This window comes from Trachypithecus francoisi, unplaced genomic scaffold (genome assembly GCF_009764315.1).
Source record: "Trachypithecus francoisi isolate TF-2019V2 unplaced genomic scaffold, Tfra_2.0 Lachesis_group8, whole genome shotgun sequence".
NCBI lineage: Eukaryota > Metazoa > Chordata > Mammalia > Primates > Cercopithecidae > Trachypithecus > Trachypithecus francoisi.
Window position 1 is genome coordinate 116,443,617 of NW_022681473.1, and position 22,518 is coordinate 116,466,134.

At 42.7% G+C, this 22,518-nt stretch overlaps 1 protein-coding gene and 1 long non-coding RNA gene across 6 annotated transcripts in view; one reads left to right on the forward strand and one right to left on the reverse strand.

The window, feature by feature from the left end:
• Positions 1-22,518, reverse strand: part of ETS1 (ETS proto-oncogene 1, transcription factor) — a 128,713-nt gene that overhangs the window by 14,831 nt on the left and 91,364 nt on the right. For 3 of the 5 annotated variants that reach the window (XM_033205614.1, XM_033205616.1, XM_033205615.1), the window contains 5 exons: positions 16,883-17,002; positions 15,715-15,915; positions 12,474-12,551; positions 11,242-11,490; positions 6,624-6,884 (listed from right to left, as the gene is read on the reverse strand). In XM_033205614.1, the coding sequence (XP_033061505.1) occupies positions 6,624-6,884; positions 11,242-11,490; positions 12,474-12,551; positions 15,715-15,915; positions 16,883-17,002 (909 nt within the window). The remainder of the gene's footprint in view (positions 1-6,623; positions 6,885-11,241; positions 11,491-12,473; positions 12,552-15,714; positions 15,916-16,882; positions 17,003-22,518) is intronic. The other 2 variants (XM_033205617.1, XM_033205618.1) reach the window with 1 other exon arrangement.
• Positions 15,911-20,251, forward strand: LOC117080502. Its single transcript, XR_004435875.1, has 3 exons — positions 15,911-16,156; positions 18,808-18,921; positions 19,447-20,251. It is a non-coding gene; the product is annotated as an uncharacterized LOC117080502 (long non-coding RNA).

Genomic DNA, 22,518 nt, shown 5'->3' on the forward strand with positions numbered 1-22,518 from the left:
ACTTAGAATTATATTGGAAGAATAAAAGGTTTGGAGAATACTATGGATGGAGGTGACAGCTAGCACTTAGAGCCTAGCTTTCTGTGTACCCAGCACTGCTCCAGGTGCTCTCCGTAAACTAATTCATTAGTTCTCACAACAAGCCTATGGTATAGAAACTATTACTACTGCCATTTTGCAGATGAGAAAACAGATACAGAGATGTTAGCTTGCCAAAGGTTACACAGCTGCTCGTTGGCAGGGTCTGACTCCATGCTCTGAATTCTACAGGGGTAGCCCCTGAATGTTGCCCCTGGTAAAACCACATGGGATGACCACCCTTTCTTGTGTTTAACCTGGACTTCTACCTGCAGGCATTCCCAAGTGACTGATGGGGTGCTGATGAGTGCTCCAACCTGCAGGCGTCACATGCAAGTCACTTTGGGAGGACAGGAGGGGCAGAGCTTCTCTTGAATGAGCCTCTACACAGAGCAGCAGCTGCTTACTGTCTGCAGCAGGGGAGGCCATTCAAGGAAAAGAAAGAAGTGCCAAGGGGCAAAAGCAGGGTCATCTGGGACACCTGGCAGGGCCTTTCCCAACAGAGGTGATGGGGAGTTTCCGAGGCCTGTTGTTTAAAGGCAATGAAGACTGGTGTGGATGTCTCAGCAGCACGCTGGCTGCATTCTGCTCAATGGAAACATTTTGCTTCCTCCAAAGGTGGAGCTTCAAACTGGAGACAGAGTGGAATTCCAGAACAGTCACCACCCAATTCCATTATTTGTAGTGAGACTTTATTAAAGAAACAGTGACCCCAAAAATCGAAGACTCAGAGACTCCTCCTCTAAAACAGGCAGTGGGCTACACCCAGAACAGAGGGTCAACCTGTGAGTCTTCTGGTGTCCAAAATCCAGGCACCCTCTGGGCCTCAGAGAGTTGTAAACAGCACCAGGGTTCGAGATATATTGTACAGGATGAATAGATCTCTTCTGTCCAAAGACTGCTTGCAAGGTATTACCATAGCTGAATCAAGACACTAAGGTGGTTCAGCCAGTTGCAATCTTCAAAAGCCGTGACAGAAATAGGGAATCACCACTTTCCACATTTTTAAAAAGACATTTAGAAAAAAAAAAAGTTCATAGTAAGGACGAATCCTTTTACCACATGATCTTTTTCTACTGGTAGCAGGTGATTAAGAAAAATTCACGCAAAACTAATTAGGTAGGAGGCAGAAACAGTGAAATTACTCATAGGCAATAGAAAACAGCTTTGCCTCCCAACCAGTTCAAATCTTCCCGGGAATTCTCCTCCTCGATGCTCCAAAGTACTTTCCCATCAATCATATAACTGAGCAGCATGTGAGTCTACTGCTCCACAGAGATCCCCAGGTCCACGCCAGGCACCCCTTTAGGATCCACGGCTAAAGCCAGCACAGTGAATGAAATCCCTGCCAGCGTCTCAGCTGCTGGCTGACATGAAGGCTCTATTGAAGCTGAGGGGGCTGCCAGTTTTCTGCAACTGGTTAATTACAGCAGCCTCTGAGCAACAGAGGGAAGACACTTTGTTTCTGCCCTTCTCATTCCCAAGCTCTTTTCCTCTTATCCAGCCAGGTGCTGCCCAAGGATGCTCTACATAGAGACTGTGATGGCTTCAGCAAGCCTGGAAGCCAGTCCCGACTCTGCCTGGCCTGCAGACCTCAGTGAAGCGCCCTAACTTCTCGAGGCCTGACTTTAGCCAGTTTACACTGTCTTACGCAACAGCATTTACACGGAGAGACTTTAGATTCCAGAGCTTGGCTCCAGTAATCCCCCCAAATTAAAAGGCTCTACACTGTGCCTAACCAACATGCCCCGCAGCACAAATTCACAGTGCACTAGTAACCTGCTTTTACTCTTTCCTTATCACTAACTTAGGCTCATACCAAAAGTTTCCTCAGTTGTTTGTACCTGAATACGTTGAGATTATTTTGCAATCGAGCTTTCCTTCAGAAAACTGTGATTTCAGCTAATGCTGCCAAATCTCAGGTTTCATTCTGAATTGAAGGGCTTTGAAGCACTTCCTCTTGCAGTAAAGTTGTTTATCTTCAAAAACATGTTTTAGCAGTAGTTTTGGGTTACTGAACCCTAAAACTCAACGATGAGCCAGAACCCTAAGGTTCTGGACTCGGCCCTGGGACTTTCTTATTGTGTGACTTTAGACTGGCTCTAAAGTCAGCTATGAAATGAAAAGAAGAGGATTTATTTCAGGGCAGAATCAATTTGAGAGGACCTAGACAAGAATGTACCAGGCTTCTTTTTCTGCAAGACTAGTACCTTTTGTGTGTGTGTGTGTGTGTGTGTGTGTGTGATGTCTCACACACACAAAAAAACTTGGAGGTTGAATTCCAGATAGTCCCAAATTTAGCCTTAAGGAAACTGCCTACTTACAAATCTGTGTAACACCATAAAACATAATTTCATTATGGTTAATGAATGGCTTTGGGTTTAGCCTTTTTCAGGCTCCTAGAAAACAAGAAAACCACTTCATTCGCAATTGCAAATCAAAGACTGAGAACACACCTAGACGTTGATAAGGGCATTACCACCAGACCTGCTCAAAACAGCTGCAGAAGTGATAGGACTCCTTATCTGTGGGTCTGTCTGACAATCTGGAATGAAGTTCAATAAAGGTGATTTATAGGTCAGTAATTCTGGACGGAAGCCAAGGCCAGCTCTCCTCCCTCCCACATACCCCTAACCCACATACACACAGTGTTCATTAGTGACAAGAGGGAGACAAGGTCCTGATCAGTCTAGGCAGGCAACTGCAATAACCAAGGAGTACTCTCATTCTCTGATATAAAGAAAAGATTTTCTATTCAGGTGAGACATTTGGTGCTTAAGATTCAATTCAGAAGCTACCTCTGTGCAGAATGCAATTACATACACGGCCTTGAATAAGTCATTTTTTTGTGCCTCAGTTTCATCATCTATGAAATGGGACTAGAGGGGTTGAGAGGAAGAGACACTACTATGTGACAACCTACTATATTATTCTATACCTACTGAAATGGAAAAGCAAGAGGAAGAAGAGATGCCTATGCTTTTCAAGGACTTGGAAAGCGTTTTGCTTAGGTCTATAAAATGTATATAGAAAACATTGGGCTACTTCTCTAGGACTGTGTTGTAATTAGAAGGGGTTCATAATGTATCTTCGAACAAAAAAAACGGAGCTTTCTGATGGTATCAGTTTGATAACCATAAACAGTTCACAGTAAGGTAAGGAGGTACATTTTGGCGGAAGCCAACATTGCATTTGATGTATTCTTAACTCAGCTAACAAGCAGGCTTTCAAGCCATGTTATCTGCCCCCGCATCTTGACCTAATTTAACAAGTTGCTATGGGAGCCCAGTGAAGGTTGATGCAATTTTCTTATCTTTGGAGGAAAAATGTAGCTGTGCAAGAGAATGTGAAAATTCAGTTTTTAACTGATTTCCACACTTACAGTGCAGTAAGAAAGACATCCTATCAAGAAGTAAAATGTATTCCTTTGGAGGTGATATGGACAAAGACCCAGACTTCTGGTGCAACGGCAGGAAGATGGATGCTCTTCCCAGCTTGGAGAATCTAAGCATGCACCCTTTAGTTCAGACCAAGTAATAGTGACATAGAGCTATGTGTACCCCTACTGTGTGGCCAAACATATTCTGGAGCAATCAAATTTTAATGGAACATACAGAAAAGTTGAGCAGAACCTGAGCAAGTAAGTGTAACTTTTACAAGCAATAAAATGTATTGCCAACAAGTGTATACAATGATTTCTGCTTTCCATAGTACTTTTGCAAATTTCAGCTCATCTTAACATGTCTGCACAAAGCTAGACACCCATTTATAGGCACTCTAGTGACTGCCTCAGGTGGTGGACGAGGCTATATGGGCACGTTTCATCCGCTTCCCTGTTCCCTAGGATGCATCTTAAATGAGGCTGGCAGGGGCACCATGAAGGTGTGAGATCACCCTCATAGGATGAGTTTGCAGTACAGGCAGGAGGTGTTCATCAGGTATCAATTAAAGGAAAAAAATAAACACTAAAATGTGGGTTGCTCCTCACATACCTAACAAATCCCAACTTTCATTCAGACCACAATAATAGGAGAATCCAGTTCAAGTCTAAGGATATTTAAAATATCTTGAATTCAAGGAGACAATGAGCCCTCATATTCGCTTTTCTGCACTCAATATACGCTCAGACATTTGCTGAAATAACTGAATTGTTATAATTGAGGGTTTTTCCCTCTATGTCTAGCACAATGTTCAGCATTCATTTATTTAATTAGTTGATTTAATTCAATTACATTTTCACAGATTTCCTGCCACCGAGACAAGAATGAACACTTCTACTTCACTAAAAGTAGAAAACGGTAACAAGGTAAATTTGCCTAAAACCACACAGTGTGTTAGAGTTGAGAGGAAACACAGAGGACTTCTGTTTTCTGGACTATTATTCTCGCCACCACATGAGGTATTATAAAAAGTGAAATTGCAATTGTCAAGGAGAAAGAATTAAATGGTAAGATGCTTCAAAAATGTTTTTTCATTAAAATGATTACTTCAGTCTTTGAGACTTTTAAGTGATAATCACCACCCCTTTTCTTCTACTCACTAAATGTTTTACTCCCTTATCCCATGTCTGAAGAAAGAGAGAAAGGGAGAGAGACAGAGAGAAGAAGGAAAGAAAGGGAGGGAGGAGGGAGGGAGGGAGGAGGAAGGAAGGAAGGAAGGAAGGAAGGAAAGAAAAGGAGGGAGGGAGGAGGAAGGAAGGAAGAAGGGAGGGAGGGAGGGAGGGAAGGAGGAGGGAGGGAGGGAGGGAGGAAAGGAAGGAAGAAGGGAGGGAGGGAGGGAAGGAAGGAGGGAGGGAGGGAGGGAGGGAAGGAAGGAAGGAAGGAAGGAAGGAAGGAAGGGCAGAGGAGAGTGTGGGCAGGCAACTATCAATCTATCCAGACATAACTCAGACCTAGAGCATAGTTTCCCCTGCACCACAAAAACAGAAGCAAGCACTGGCAGTTAGAGATAAAGTCTACCTCGCAAGGCCACAAAGTCATTTTAGAGCTACCTCTGCCTTTCCTTTCTCTTCCCAATTAAGCAGCACGTCTCTCTTCCTTTATCGCTATATTCAACTGCAGTCTAGTTCTTTAACCCCTAACAGGTATAACTGCATGAGCTGGCACTCTTGTACATCCCGAGAGTGACTTAATATACTTTTCCTCACTCCGGATGTTTCTAATGGAAATGAATATACTTCCTAATAATCTTCTTCCAGAGATGGGAAAGGACTCCCTTGAAAAGTAGTAAGTTCCCACATGCTAGCCATGTTCAAGCAAAGACCACCGGGGTATTGTAGAAAGGATAAAGTAAGGTCCTTTGAGTTCCATTCCTGGCCTTGACCTTGTTGCTACCCCAACCTGTAGACATAATTCCTGAGCACTGCTCATGCAATGAACTGCACTAGGAGCTATGTGGAATGCAGCATAAGAGAGACACTCCTGATCTCTGAAGGGGGAGTAAGTTTTCAAGCATTTGAGTTGTTTTCGAAGGTCACTGGTTTTCTTCTTAAAAGACCTAAGGCTTTCCTGAATGAAAAATGAGGATTCAGCATACTCTAAAGATGAGATAGATAGCTCAAGAGAAACACAGATCTTGCTGTTTGTCATCATCCACACAAAGGGTCCCTACATGAAAATGCATCCAGAGTGGAGAGAATTATAAGAGAATAAAGGCCTAGACTACATCTGAGTAATCAAAGCTACTTTAAAATAAGCTCTACTCACAATACACTTTCTAATTTTTAGAAAACACTACAATCTTACAGAGAGATCTGATGATTAACACATTAATACTCCTTGGCTATTTCTCAGCTATACTCTCCACATGTTTTTCTGGTTAAGTAGCAAGATGTGCTACAACCCATTTGAAGAAAGAATTGTTTTGCTCTACTACCAGAGTCTCAATCATTAAAGCTCAAGCTCTCAACCTACATCTTCCTTTCTCTATGGCCTTTCTTCACTCATCACTATCATAACTATAGCTTTCGCTCCTGGAAGAAAACTGATGATAAAGTCGAGTGAGAGAAGGGGTCTTCTCTATAGGCCAGGATGGATCTGGACAGGGCGTAGTGTCACTGAGGACACTGCTCCCACATTTGAACAGCTGGCCTACGGAGAACGGTGCTGCAGAAGAGTCCAGTGTGGAGGCCATTCAGTTGTGCCTTTGAGAGATGCTACTGCTGATTTTGTATTTAGAAAGACCTCCCAAGAGCAGACCAGGAAAAATCCCCTGATGCCAGGCCACTAGACAGAGTTTCCAGGAACACCAAATCATCACAGTTCCCTTCCCCCAGACATGGAAAAACACCAAAATATAAGTTTCCTACCATTCTTGGAAATGATCCCTTTGAAGAGAATGATACTATTTGCTTCCAAAAATCAATGGCTATTCACAAGCAGAGTGGCTGGAGAGACTACAGAATTCTTAGAGACACTTCTCCCCGCTGCCCTACAAAAGGGAGTCTGTCGTCGTCTCTGGTCAGAGGTGCACAGTGCCTTCCAGGAAGGATCCCACCCACAGAAACGTGCAGATGGAGTTGGCCTAAGCAGCGGGAGGGCGCCTACCTGTGTAGCCAGCTAGGGCAGCAGCAGGAATGACAGGCTTGTCCTTGTTGAGGTCAGCACGGTCCCGCACATAGTCCTTGAAGGTGCCCTTGGGCTTGTGGTTGGGCAGGGCAGCTGGATAGTCCTCTGAGTCGAAGCTGTCATAGGAGGGAACACGCTGCAGGCTGTTGAAAGATGACTGGCTGCTCCAGGACTGGGTGAGGCGATCACAACTATCGTAGCTCTCTATGCTTTCAAAAGAGTCCTGGCCCCCGAGTTTACCTGGAGGTAAAGGAGGAGGTAGAAAGAGGACAGGGGAGGAGGGAGTGGGAAAAAAAAAACTGTAAAAACCCTCTTATGGAGGACAGATTGCTAATCAGATCTGCAGGAGGGACAGAAGAAGGGAGAGGCGAGGGGGATGGAAGCTTCAGGGGTCATGGGTTTACTCTGGGGAAAGGGGCTGCACCAGGCCACCATCTGAGGGTCCACGGCCACTCTGCTGCCTGGTTTGAGAATTCCAAGTACAGAGAGTCAGAGTCAAACGCTGCTCACATCTGTCAGAGTAATGTTTGGGTCCTCAAGAGTTCTAAAGCCAGAAATCTAGAAGCTGAGGATCACACATGTTATGATACGATTTCTGGCTGATGTTGTAGGCCCAGTGAATAAATGAAGAAATCGGAGCAATGTCAGGCTGAATTCCACACTCCAACTCAAGCCAATGAGATGATTTCAAAAGGCCCAGTTTGGAAAATATTTTGGTCGTAAGAAAAAAGAATCCCATTAGACTAAGAGCAGATTAGCCTTTTTTGACCTTGGAACTAAAGTGCTATTTTCTTAGCATTTTTCCCAAATACTATTTTAACATAAAATACAAGAACTGACCCTATGCCTTTTCAAATAGAGTAAGATGGTATAAGATGCTTTCCCAAGAGATTTTAAAATATCACACACACTATCACTCTTCTAAACAGAAAACCATATTCTTTATCCTCTCCAAGTAAAATTATGTATTGAAATTTAAACTTCATTGGAAAAGTATAGGCAATACTTAAAAGGTTTATTAAAGAGTTAAGGTCCACAGCAGTGTCAGAAATCCTTTACTGTGTGAGTTGCTTAAGGCATTCTTAACTGACCACAAGATCATGCAAGTTCATTAATTTCCCAAACCAGGTTATAAACAGCTGCTATGATTGCACAATAGCTCCTGGAGAAATTTCCATTGGTAAAAATGCCACTAAAAAGGAGGCTAGCAAAAAAAAAAAAAAAATGTTTTGGAGGAAAACAAATGCATCTAAGAGCTAAAAAGGCTCACAGGAATGGTTTTTATATGCAACTTTCAGATAATTTTCAAGTAACCTAAGTTAAATCATGGGAGACTAGATGGTCACCTCAACTCAGCGCAGGCCAAAAAAGGCAAAGGGATGTGACAAATATTTACGCAGAAATATCCGTAAATCAACTCTTAACTGTTCAGGGGTGATTGATCTATAAATTTCAAATCCCAGAATAAGGCTAACTCATACAATTCCATATTAGTGTGCTCCCAGTGTATTGTCTTCTCCATGACGGTGCAGATTGCTTAAAACAATCAAAATCAAACATGAACAGATGCCCAAACCTAAATTAAATATATAGGAAAATATGTTGCTCCCAACATTGTTTAAAGATCCGGATAAAACGCATTTGGTTGAGTGTGTACTTTTTGTAAAATCCACTGCCGTAGGTTTTCTCTACTTCCTGACCCCTCCAGAACTGCTTTCAACAGAAAGCTGGTGTCATCCATTTCATCTCATTCCTTCCTCCACTCATCCATTCACAGGAGGGTTATCTCTGGAAAGTAAACTGAAGGGCTTCATGCAGTTATCAGCCTGGCCCACCCAGTCCACTATCAAAAGGGCACCTCTTCATTCTTATTAAAAATGAATATATATTTCTTCATAATTCTTTCCCATTTACCCAGCAGAAAGTCATCTTTTTCACCTTTTTAGAAATAATCTAATTTTCTCTTCAAGAAATTTACACTGAATGATTCAACGAAACAGCCTACAACCAGAATGTCAAAGCCTTGTTTTAGCAGAACAGGAAATTTTGTGGCATCTCATAAAAAGGTATTTGTTCATACCAGCTACTGATCTTCATGGCCATTTATTTTCTCTTTGAGACACACATACCAAAAGCCTAAGAAGGAGAATTTATATTTTCATCAACACCCCACCAAGTTGATAGCATTTATGCTAAAGTCTCTCCGAAATGATTCCATTTCTATCAGCCAATTTTATACTTGGAGTAAAAGGAGATCACAATGTTCACAAGCAAGATAGTAGAGTTTCCAAGGACTCCCAATAAGCAAGCGGGCTAAACCAAGCCAGAACCAGTCTCTGGCAACCCCCCAAACATGAGGCAAATGCAACCCTGTTGAGAGTTGTGGTTTATAGCAGTAGGCAGCTTTCATTTTAGCTCGATTTCACAACCCTGGTGCTGGGAACCTTCATTTACGGGTATTTTATCCAAAAACGGGTAGAATCCAACTGGATTAGATACTCCGTTATGCTGCGGTGCTCATGCAGGAAAATCTGTGTTCTCTAAACTGTCCACCAGCCAGACTTTCTGAGAAGGGCCTCAGCAAACTCCTTCCAAAGCTATCTGACTCCACCGAACAGACCTCAGAGCACTCGATACAGAAGATGGGACAGCACCCAGCCACCCACTGAGCAGACTCGTACAAAGACAGTCCTTAGGGCCCACATAAGTGGGGCATAGAAGCACTCTGTATGCTGTAATGCAGCCTGTGAATACTGTACTATGATTAGTATAAATAACAATCGGCTAACAGTAATGCTTTCGGTCTAGACCAATCACAGCATCTCAGATTCAATTGGCCCTTTGCATAGGCCCTGTTTGCAGCACTTCTAACACGCAGAAAACAGCCCTGCACAAAATGGTCTTCCCCTCAAGTTTTTGTGGCCTGAACTTGGAGGGAAGGAAGAAGAGTGGAGCCAGAAAGAAATACCTCATGTCTCTTTGTAAGGGTCACTTTTGGTCCATAGTCATTAGTTTGGGGTTGGAGGGGTGGCGGGGACCAAAACCAAGAACGAAGGAAAGGAGAGGGAGAAGAGACAATTACACAAATGCAAAGCCAGATGCAATTTCAAAACAATGTGACAGGAGATCTACCCAAAGTTAGAACATGGCCGAGCCCAAACCCACAGGCTTGGCCTCACTGTGTAGATGTACAGAAAATCCCACAAGGAAGAAACTCGTTTTAATGCTGTGACCCCCCCATAAAAAAGAAACACATATACACAGACTTGTGTGTATGTATTTAAATAGACACGCACCCAAAAATAAAAAGAGCCAGAAAGGGGAAGGCCGACTGGTCCCACCTATCCCCTTCGGTCTGAAGCACAAACACCCTGGGCCCTTAAGAAGGAAGATTAGGGGTTCTGATTTTGCAGGGACTTTCCCTCTGCAGGGCTTGCTGGTGATCCCTAGGCCTGCTGGGAGGAAGTGTGAGCCTGAACACTCGAAGAAGATGACAATGTGCAGGACCCACGATTCTTCAAAGTAAAGGTGCCATTGGGCTCTCCTCCAAGAGCCTCACAATAGGTGCCACATATGGTCAGTCACTGAGCAGAAATCACTCATAGGCCAGCCCCAGCCTGCCATCCGACCCAAGCCCCACCTGTCAGCTTTCTCCTGTTCCTCTTCCCGTTTATAATTCTTTCCCAGTTACCCACCAGAAAAGTCCTCTTTTTCACCTTTTTAGAAATCATCTAGCTCTTGCTAAATAGACAAACCCTTTCTTACAATAGACTGCATTTTTCTCAGACACAAAACAATTTGGACACTTTACTAGGTAGGTTGTATCTCTGAGCGTTTATGTCCTGTTTCTAAAGATTGGGTGCATTTTACCTTTTTTGCTCTATGTCAGCCAGCTCTATTTTGAAACATTTTCTTCACTGACAGTGAACATTTTATCATTATTATAATAGTCATGTTAACAAAACTACCTTCTTTTGGAAACCCCTGGCCACCTCCTTCCCTGGTCCTCTAGCTAAATACACACTTTCACCACACTGCTGATGACTGGTTCCAAACAAACCGTTGGTTAACCAGCTTGTATCTTCCCAAACCAAAAAGTCACAGGAGGCTAAAGATCCCAGGCTGGCCAGCAGAGGCCATTCCAGGTACCAAGCCAGGATCTACAGTCAGACGCAGGACTCCTCTGGGAGGAGCACCAGGGCACATGCTAAGCTCAAGCGTTTTCCAGGGTGGTCACTTGAACCATTTTTATTCGATTATGTCCTCCTCAAGGAAAATAGAGCATACCTTTCAAAGTGACCAAATTCAACCCGAGTTATTAATTGAGGGAAACATTTTGCCCAAGTAAGACATTTAATTTCTTAGACTGCCTGAGTCTGATTTCACTGTGGACCCCATGGCCTTTGTCATAATAATGGACGTGGCTAAAACACCACGATGGAAAGTTCTTAGTATCTGGACACTCTAAGATGGGAAGGCTGAAACTGAGGAATCTACATGTCTAATAAATGAGAAAAATAAAAAAGGAACCTGAAAAAACTCACAGTCAGGTAATTCTTGTAAACACAAGAGCTTTTAGAGAAGAAATATGACCTACCACGACTGGCTCTCCCCATGCACATGTTGTCTGGGGTGACGACTTCTTGTTTGATAGCAAAGTAGTCGTTCTGCAAGGTGTCTGTCTGGAGAGGGTCCCGGAGAATGACCGAGGGGTAGTCGTTCTCATACTTGAGGGAGAGGAGCTCTTCCGAGCTGATGGGATGGAGCGTCTGATAGGACTCTGTGATGAAGCTGGGCTCTGAGAACTCGGATGGTGGAACACACTGGGCATGCTCGATACCATAGCCTGGAAACAAAGGGTTTGCAATTAAAGAGAGGAGAGATTTGTCCCTAAAAAAAGCAGTTTTTCACCACCGACAGAGGCTGTATGACATGGAACAAGCTCCTTAGAGAATAAAGGGAAAATACTTTAAATCAGAAAGGCTTGGGTTTTAACCTTGTCCACTACTAAATAGCTATGGCCCTTGACAAGATAGATTTCCTGACTTCACATTCTCATCTATAAAATGGGGGTGACTGCGATCTTTCCCGGAGCACTGCGATGAAGATGAAATGAGGATATAGGTAAAATGCCTACAACATTCCCCACACAATAAGCTCTTGACACAGGGTAGTTAACATCACTGTGTCACTGGAATAAAAATTGTAATCACGTAAAAAGATAAAATGAAAAAATAAAACCTGTTTCATATACCCTTTAAAAGCAGAGCCATCAGAGAAGATGGTCCTATAGCTCAGAGCTTACATTAGTGCAACAGGCCCACAGGCATTCTTTCCCTCAGGCTATCTCTTCAGTATGGCCAGTATCTTGCACGAAAAAGGAGAAGGCTCTATTTCCTCTAATAGAATTTGAAGCTGCATAGCACACTCTTAAAGAAGGATTTGAGAGGAAATGCTGTCATCTCCACTAGTAAAAAGGAAACAACAAAAGCCAAGATCAAATTCCTAACCCAACCCTCTTTTGGCCATCAGAGTGAACAGTACCAAATCAGAACAAAAGTTTCGGGGTTCCAGTTGCAGTCTCTCTGCATGACTTTCAGGTTGAAGGTATCAGAGAGGGATCTTAGTGTGTATGAACTTGGTAGGTTAATGAACCATGTATATAGGTTGAAACTTTCTGCTTTGTGGAAAATAATAAAATAAAGTAACAAAGAAGAGTCTACATCTAAGAAGATATTATTTTTGATAGAATTAGTATGAAGGAGCCTGAGAGCGACGGAGATAGGGACCTTTTCCTAGTTTCCTATAAAGGAGTAGAAATGAACTTACTAATGAAGTAATCCGAGGTATAGCGGGATTCTGGATAGGTTGGGTTGACTCCATTAACTTGATATGGTTTCACATCCTCTGTAATGAACAGATAGGGAATGAACAACGAGGTCAATATTCAAGTCATGCTTGAGCCAAAAGGATCTTGGATGCAAAGACCACAATGATCTCAACCCCTTTTCTAAGAAATCTGCATACTCATTAACTGAGTTGGTATCTGAGTCTATCCTGACTGTGACCTTGTCTAAACATGAGATCAAAAAAATATGACTAAAGTTATTATTTCAGTAGTGGCAAAATGGGATTTAGTATCTTGGAAAGAGAATCCATGTGTAATCTCTAAGGGCTGAGAAGGCATTCAGCATTCATTCTCAATGCATTCATACTGCATGTATGTCGACCACACTAGAGCCAAAGGCTTGAGTACATCACAGGTTCGCAGGATCAATCCCCAACCCCCAAACTGGTCGATTTCAAAACTTCTCAAAAATATATGGCAGTCTTTAGGCAGTAGATTTTACATTCTCCATTTCCTCTAACAGATGTCTGGTTTTTGTTTTGTATTTTTCCCATTGCCCTCAGGTTTCAAGTTCAGGCCCAGACAAGAAGCAGGACACTGGTAAGGTGACTCCATTTGGTGAAATGTGACTGGGCTTGTGTAAAGGGGGAGAAGAGCAACCCAACCAAGCTCCTGCCCAGATGCCAACTCCCCTAGGAAAAGGAGAGGAAGGGAGACGAAACGAAGTGCACCTGTGGACAGAAAGCTCTGCACGACACTGCAGTGAGCCTGGGATCCTCTAATTACCCTGGAACAAATGCCATGGCCTCCAATTCTTGTATGGAGTAGTCTGATTATATTTCACCATAAGAATCTGACATAAAGAGAGTATGGGTTTGGGTTTTTCCTCAGGTATTTGATAGCTTGTTAGGAGCAAAGTCTGCTGAGAAAACAAGTTTATGCCTGCACAGAAAAAACAGTTCCCAGTTGAGATAAAATGATTAAACTTTGCTTTAGCAGTTTATCAGATTGAAACATCCCCATACCTTTGGCCTTCCACCCCACCCCAAACAGCTATGTTTTTTTGGTGCTGTGTTGCTTTAGTTTAATTACAGAACAAAAGCTGTAGTCTCAGCACAAACATCATGCTCATCTCGTCAAGTAACTGAACCTGAAGAGGGAGAATTCTTTCTGCCTCTCTCAACAGAATATTGGGTGGGATGATATGGCTTTTGCTCTCAAACATACTAACTTATATCCTAATTCTCTTAAATTTTCTTCCATTCTTCCTTTACCCTAAGCGAGGCCAAACCAGTCTTAGGGGTCAAAAGGCCCCTGTGAGTCCACATTATTATACAAAAAGCACAGGATGGGATGTTAAATTTTAAATTAAATAAAAATATATTGAGGCTGGGCGTGGTGGCTCACGCCTATAATCCCAATGTTTTGGGAGGCCAAGGCGGGCAGATCACGAGGTCAAGAGATCAAGACCATTCTGGCCAACGTGGTGAAGCCCCACTCTACTAAAAATACAAAACTTAGCCGGGTGTGGTGGCACACACCTGTAGTCCCAGCTACTGGGGAAGGTGAGGCAGGAGAATCGCTTGAACCCGGGAGGCGCAGGTTGCAGTGAGCTGAGATCGCGCAACTGCACTCCAGCCTGGTGACAGAGCGAGACTCTGTCTCAAAAAATAAACAAATAAAATAAAATAAACATGTATTGAAAGTTGAAATAAAATGAAGTTTAAGGAGATGAGTGATATTGAAGAAATTGCTAGCCTGAGCTTCATTTTACAGACAAAGACAATAATAGGACTTGTCCTTACTGTCTCACACAGTTATTTTGATAATCCAAAGAGAAAATGTATTTGAAAGCACTTTGGAAACAAGGAGACACGAAAGATATTAATTGTAACTACAATCAGAGACAGGCTTAGACAGCCCAAAACACCTGGCAGCTCCACTGTGATAAATGGAGGAAAACAGCCTCTTAGCAGAATATATTGGGTTACACAGTCTGATGGAATCTGCTATTGTGTTTAGAAGTCAACAGTCAAATCAGGTCTTTAGGAGCCTGCCATATCATTTCCCTCTATAAACAGGCTGCTCATGTCAACACCTATGGGTGGGTGTCTGTGCACGGAGAACACGCCAGTGCTTTGGGGAAGCCTGTGCAACTGCCTGCCATCCTCGGTAAAAGCGGCCACAGAAAGACTCACCTAGTTCTTTCCTGTGTTCCTTTATGTCTTATTTTTCAACAGAAGGTGAGGAGAAGGAACAAAGATAACACTTTTGAGCACAGAGAAATCTAGTTTGGGTCTCTCTTGAGCACTGTCGAGTGGAATATATTCTTAAACAAAGGAAGGTATTATGTGGGGTAAAAGTGCTAATCCTGAGTTTTGCTCCCCTCCCCCAGCGTCTGTGCCAAGAGTTAGAGCTGGTGACCACAGGGAAAGGGTGGGCCTGGGTTAGAGAGGGCAATGGGCTTCTAGGCTTACAGTCAGCTGGAGGGCACTGCTGACTGCTGGTAACTGCAATTTATTTTAAGAAAAAATCAGAAAAATAAGCGCAAAAACACCCAAGTTTGCCGCCTGCTGCTGTTTCTATACTCAGCCAGGACTGTGGTACATGAGTCACTTGGTCCAAAAAGGTTGGAAGAGGCTGTTAGGGGAGGCCATGTCATTACAAGGTTGCAACACAGCGTCCTGATATAACCCCAGTTCCTGCTCCAGATGTAAAAGGTATGATGCACTACTGCAATTCCAATCCAGTTAGTGGGCAGAGAAATCTGTCTTATTAACATGCTCTCAGAAGCTAAGCTTTCCCGGGATGTGATCAGGTATTATGTGGCCGTGCATCAAGGCAGTATGTATTAAGATTGCAGAAACACACACACACACACACAAACTATTCTTGGGTTGGCTGTGGGCACTGCTTGTTCAAACAGGGCATGGGTTTGAGATAAGGACCTGGATTAGAATGTTGCAATCCAAGAAGCTTCAGAGGTACAATCTTGCAGAAGATTAATATCTGGACCCCCAATATGTAGAAGAAAAAGAAATTAACACTCATCTAAAAGTACCTGCTATACGCTGAGCAGTGTACCAGGCACATCCCCACATACGTCCTACAATAGGATGCCCACAAAGAAAGGCATTGACGTCGCACCATTGGGTGAGTCCCCTACCTACTGTCACAGCAACCCCACATAACCTCCACCTCTCCCTGTTTCCACATATTTACCTTTCTGCAGGATCTCTAGATGTTCCCATAAGATGTCCCCAACAAAGTCTGGGGCCAGCTCGAGAAAGCAGTCTTTACCCAGGGCGCAGAGGGCTGCTCCGTTCATACAGAACTTTTGGAAGTCTACACCCTTCAGGCTGAATTCATTCACAGCCCACATCACCCAGTCTCGAACATGGGTTTCTGTCCACTGCCGGGGGTCTGAGGAAAGACATCAGATGAAGATCCAGCAGGTCAGGCTCTTAACTCCTATCCAAGCCTCAGAGAGGACACCGAAGGAACGGAACTTAGCTGAGAATGCTATCTTTACTCATCGAATGAGGAAGCACCAGCCTAGCCTGCACATCGAGTGCCTTCCATAACCCTCCCCTCCACATTCAACATCTCCGCCTTCTCTGTTTCACCAGCTAGGAGGTCACTACTGCCAGCCAAAAAGTACCACGTGAGTATTCTCTGCCCTTGCAGGCAAAGATTTCCATGAATCTCCTCTTTCACTGCCTTATTCCCATTGGACTTTTTTAAAGCCCTGAACAAGAGAACAAATGGCTTCTTTAATAGCAATAATAACAAGAGATTGCTCATGCCTCTCTCTGCTCTTAACTTATAATATACTTGAGACTATTATTCTCAATTATTTTTTATCTTAGCCAATTATAGTAGTAATAATTGTAGCAATTAGTAGTAGTAAGTCATTCAAATGGCACTTGGTAATAACATTATTAGGTGCCTGTATTATACCAGATACACTGCAAAGTCTGTACTTATGGTAAGCCGTGCCTTGAGTAGCACTGTAGTACTGATAACATGCAATCTTCATACATGACCTGAGGTTTAACCTGGCTGTACCCACCAATGACACTTAGAAGTTCAGATGACAGCAGGTGTACTGCCCAACGTCAGAGCTGCTCCAAGAGATCCAGAAGTGATTCTAGTGAGCAGGCAAGTTTGAGGACCACTGTCCTCACACCAAGATGGCAGGGACAAGCCCAGGAGATGGGGCAGCCTCAGTGTGTGTGTCATGATTGCCCTAACAGATGGCAGCCATGGCCCATAGCTGCTGACTCCAATGTGGTTAGTGTAACGTCTGCCTCACACACTCCAGGTGAGAAAATGAGTCTTCCCAAAGGGTCTGACCCCAATCACTCTTTTTCCAACTACAAAATCATACCTTTGGGGATCCCCAGTCGTTGCTGTTCTTTAGTGAAACCACTGAAAGTAGCTTTTAATGCTTGAGACATCATTTCTTTGCTGCTCGGAGTTAATAGTGGGACATCTGCACACTCCATATCTGCAGGAAGAAAATTGCATATGAATAACAAAAATTACATAGGTAATGAACCACTCATAAAACATCACAAATGGACTGTAAGAAGGCAAGCTGAGAAACAACTGTGCTAGCATCCTCACTAGAGCACCACAGCAGGACATTTTTTCTTTTTTTTTTTTTTTTGAGACAGAGTCTCGCTCTGTTGCCCAGGCTGGAGTGCAGTGGCGTGACCTCAGCTCACTGCAACCTCTGCCTCCTGGGTTCAAGCCATTCTCCTGCCTCAGCCCCCCAAGTAATTGGGACTACAGGCATGTGCCACCATGCCCAGCTAGTTTTTGTATTTTTAGTAGAGACGGGGTTTCACCATGTTGGCCAGTCTGGTCTCAAGCTCCTGACCTCAGGTGATCCACCTGTCTCAGCCTCCCAAAGTGCTGGAATTATAGGCATGAGCCACTGTGCTGGCATGAGCAGGCAAAATTTAAGGGGCTTTCCACATTGTGGTAGGCCTAAAGTGTCCTGCATCCCTGACAAACAAATGTGTTTACTCTTCCTGAACACCTTTACTAATTTATACACAGTCCCTGCTTGTCTTTCACATTTACCAAGAATATTAACGTTACTACATGCTTTAAGTTACCTATGAAAAGGAAATAATATTTATTCATTCATTCAAAAAATGGTTATCTAGCACTTGCTTTGTGCAAGGAGTCAAAGGAACAACAGTGAACAACACAGAAATAGTCTCTACAGGAGCCAGCCATCTGATTCTTGCAGTAGATTCAGCCACTACAAACCTATTTATACAGTTAAGTGTTCAAATACAACGTCAATAAGGGCTTCAAAGAAGACGCACATGATGCAACGTTAATGTGCAACAGGAATTCCTGGATGTCTGAAGGAAACAGGAAAGGCCTCCCTTAGAAGACAGACATTTGACCTGAGATGTGAAGGATACATGAGAATTTAGGAAGAAGAGAATACTCCAGATCAGTGGTTCTCAAAGTGTAGTCCTCGGAGCAGTGACATCAGCATCAACTAAAAAAAGATCATTTTGTTTTAAGATCCCCTTACCCGTTCTGTAAAGAGTGGTTTAGGAGGTGAGTATGAATGGATAAGCAAGACATTTTAGAAAGTTACTACATCAGTCCTGGTGAGAGACGATGGTGGCTTTGACTACAAAAGTGGCAACGCAGACAACATAAGTGAGCCAATTTGAAGTGCATACAGGATGAAAAATCTATAAAGCTTGGTTAGTGTCAGTAGTGAAGAAGAGTGAGACATTACAGCCTGCAGATTTGCAAATGTATCATCATTTGCTATACCCACATGCACCTTAATCTCTGCTATGTCCATCCAGATCCTCCTGTATTTGTGGACCATGTTCACGGTGATGGTACATAAATAGAGCTGAACTTAAACATCTTCTGAATTCACCTCAGGCACAATTTCCCACAAAAAGTGAATAAGCAAAGACATGAGCTGAGAATCCCTACTAGCTTTCCTGTCACCTTTTGACAGTGATACACTTTACTGAAGTGATTTCTAGAAACCTGAATCTTCAGTGTATCCCATGAAACTGACTTATAAAGTGACTAAGTTCCAGGCAAGGCTACTACAGAAATTCTTCAACTGCCTGTTTCTAAACTTTGGTTGGTTAAAAAATATTCCCCGGACATAAAGAATATGTTATGGGCTGAATGAAATTAAAACATAGGATAAATCTCCGAAAAAAGGAGCAAACATACTGCCTCTGAATGTCGAACTAAGTGGAAATTACACTGCATAAAAGAAGGAAAGGAGGTACTTTCTCTCCTGTTTGCTTTTAGCGATGCTGTCAGGAAACCGCTAGAGTCCAGGCTGTGCCCTGGAAGAACAGAAGGGCTCCCTAGCTGCTCTTCCAGGCCTTGCCAATGATGAGGAATCTGAAGTTCCAGGGAGTGGTGAGTTTGGGTTGCCCTGGACATGCCCAAAAAAATCTAGTGGAAAAAATCAACATGTCTCCAGAAAGGTTGACAGAATGATGGAAAATCCCAGATTGTTAGGGGGAAGAAATTGGGGGAGGGGATAGAGTGTTGATTACATAACATCCAGCCCTTCAAACAATGGAGTAATCATCAAATGAGTCACTAAGAAACTCATGGCTGCTCCCTATCCATCCCCACTCTACACCTCCAAGAACAGCTCAGAGGCAGGTCCAGAAATGTCTTCCCTTAGAGTAGAAATCAGTTTCACTTTACAGAAAAGGGCTCTCTAGTTAACCAGGGAGTATCGCTTCTGAGAGAAGAAACAACTGTGGCAGCCTCAGCTCCCAGCACACGGCTAAACACACGAGTCAATCAACAAATGTTGAGTGAATTAAATTTTTCCAAATTTGAAGCAACTTTCCTCCCTTCACCCCCATCCAACACGAATTCATGAACTTGAACTGTGTGGGTTTTGTTGTGTGTGTTTGTTCCCTCCGTTAGATTTATGACTTGATGAAAAGGACCTTACTGATGGCGGAAATTGGCCAGGACAACACATGTGGAAAATACAGGTCGGGCCAAATGGACAAGCAGTGGTTCTGCTGCAACGGGAACTGACGGATGAGACTGACTAGGAGGCCCCCAGAATCTTCTCAACATGAAAGCTAGGACAGTGGGATGCCAGTGTGAGGTGACAGCCAAGGATGACAGCAGAAAGCCTGAAAAAGAAGTTCCTTGATTCTGGCTCCCATAACTCCACATGCCCTGACAGTGTGGTCTGGACAGGACTGCTGAGCGGACAATTCTCCACGTAGGTTTCTGCTTCCTGTCAGGGGGCAGGCATTTCTGGGTTCTCGCTTGTTCTCTCCCAGGAAAGCAGCTAGAATTACTTTTGCCTTTCCACCTCAATGCCACCTCCACAAGCCCAGTCCACGTGCTGTTGGGGCCCCGTCAGAGGTGCCTGGCTCTGCCCCTCTGGCTGTGAGACTCAAGTGCTAGATCTCTGAAAAAAACGGCTCACATTCCAGCTGAGGGGAACCATCCCTGTCCACTTAGGACACCTGCATTTGGACTTGATCAGCTCCAGAGAAGACACAGCATTGTCCTTGGAGTCAAAGGATTTAGACATAAAAGTCAGAACTTTACCCTATAAAGTGTGGAACTGTAGTTTAAAAAAAAAAAAAAGTCAAACTCCCCTCTATAAGTAAGTGAACAGTTGGCAAAGGTTGTCTTTTTCAGTTGTGTGAGCATTGCACTTAAATGATGACTGATCATGTTCAAAAGCGTATATTAAATAGAAAATAAACCCATCATAGAAAATACTAATTCAAAAATTCCCTTTATGTTGTCTGCAGATTGTAGCAGTTCTGTTCATTATACTCATCAAAAACAATAATAACATCATTACACAGGTGGAAAATCTGACGTGACTTAGCCTAAGCAGATACCTCTTTACTCTTAAAATACTTTACTTCATTACCTATTATAATATTTTTACATTAGGTACAAAATATTTCTAATTTTAGAATCAGTGTCTGGAAGTTAATCAATACCTCCATAGACATTAACTAATTATATTTTGTGGAAAAATACTGAAATCTCCTTTGTGCTAATAATTATAATATCTTAAATTCAAATAACATATTTGTTTCAAAATGCTGAGAATCTGCCCTGGAGAAACACTATGCCAACACAGTGGAGATTCTAAACACACTGGAAAATGAGGACATAAATATACTGCAATTATATTAGATTTCCTGCCCACTGATTATTCCTTGGGACCCCACATTTCAGTTAATATTTATAGGAGTTCCCCTAGACCTCTGAAAGGACAGTTGTGTAGAAGCTGGTGATTAAATAACCATTACAAGATTGCACAGTATTTAGACAGAAGTGAGCAGGTAGCTTTCCCTGAATCTGCAGAAGAATAAGCTAGTGGCATTTTGAATGTGGGGAAACATCTGCTCATTTTTCATTGTGGCCTAACCCTGAACCACCTCATAGATGTTTCAAGTGAAATGTAAAACAAGGGTTTCCATTCACTTACATGTAACTCAAAGTTAAGAGCTGTTCAGTTTCCAAGAACCCTTCCAGGGTGTTTCATGTGTGTTTTCATACCATTCTTTTCAGTTATTTGAAACTGAATGGCTCTTACCAACAATGGTACACAGAATCTAAACACTAGGTGGCTTTTGTTCCGCAAGAAGTTCAAGACATCTAGTCTTACTGACCTCACAAGTTTATTCTCTCACCATTCTCAATCAATGATCATGGGAAGACTGGAGCATCTGGGATCCTAGGGTTAGGAGATGAGGGATACAGCCAAGGACAAGAAATCCAAGGTACATGTCCCAGTTTTGCATGACCATTGAACTGGGCCCAACCCCATCAGATTATGATACCAGTCATGTGTGCTGGGTATGGTCACACTCAATAGCAGCATGAAAGAAATATCAAGAGTGAGTAATATGCCTTATACCTGAGAAATGCTTTACAGTTTGCCAAGACTCTTCACATACACTACTCCAACATATCCTCTAAACATAAAACTGCTGAGGGGCCTGGAAAGGTATCACAAGGTCCCCATTTCACATATGAAGAAATCAAGGCCCTGAGAGATCAAGCTTGACCTAAAGTCACAAGGCCATGAGGGACTATCTAGAAGAGTGGCTTCTAGCCACTCTTCTAACTCTTAAAGTTCAGAGCCTTTCTCTCTATTCCACTGCAAACAGAAATGGATCAGATATCCAGGAAAACCAACATTTTCAGAGCTGAGAAAGAAACAAATGGGACTTTTCCTTTCTTACTTTAAAAGATTTTAGGAGTGATTAAAAACTTAAAACCATTCCAAGAAACCCAGGGTTTCATACAGCTAGCCCCGTAAGAACATAATTAACAGCCATTTACAGAATCAACTATAATCTTTTCCTTTCCTGGCACTCAGTCAAGTGAGGCTTCCTTCCATATGCAGCAAATGGGTTAAGTGACAACCTGGCTTCCTTCTCTGTTTATGTGCAACCCTGACTCAACCTAATGGGTAACTTTGCATATAACAGAAGTTTAATTTGTTACATAGAGGCTTACTGAAATATATTTTTTAAAGTAAAAGTAAACCAAGAATAAATCTTCTGGTCCACATGGAGAGGATAAAAGAACAGTTCTCCAAATTGAAAGACAGGATTCTAAAGACAAAGAAGAAAGAGAGAGGGGGGCATGCACTATTGACAACTTGTTGATCAAAATCTATGGGTTCTGATTTCACTTATACCATTAGTGTAGACACACTGGATAAGTCACTTACTCAATTCACTTTTAAAAGAGGTCTGTTCATAGGGGGTGTCTATATCCCTCATAGAGTTTTACATTTTTTATTTGGCAATTTTCAAACATACATAAAAGTAAAGAGAAACTCTACTCAACATTTATCAATACTACCCGTTTTTATTTCATCTTCCACACATGCACACACATACACACACGCAGAAGAATTATACACCTAATCCCAGACAAGTCATTTCACCCACAAATATTTCATTGTCACAAGGATATTTTTCAGATAAAGGGAGATCATAC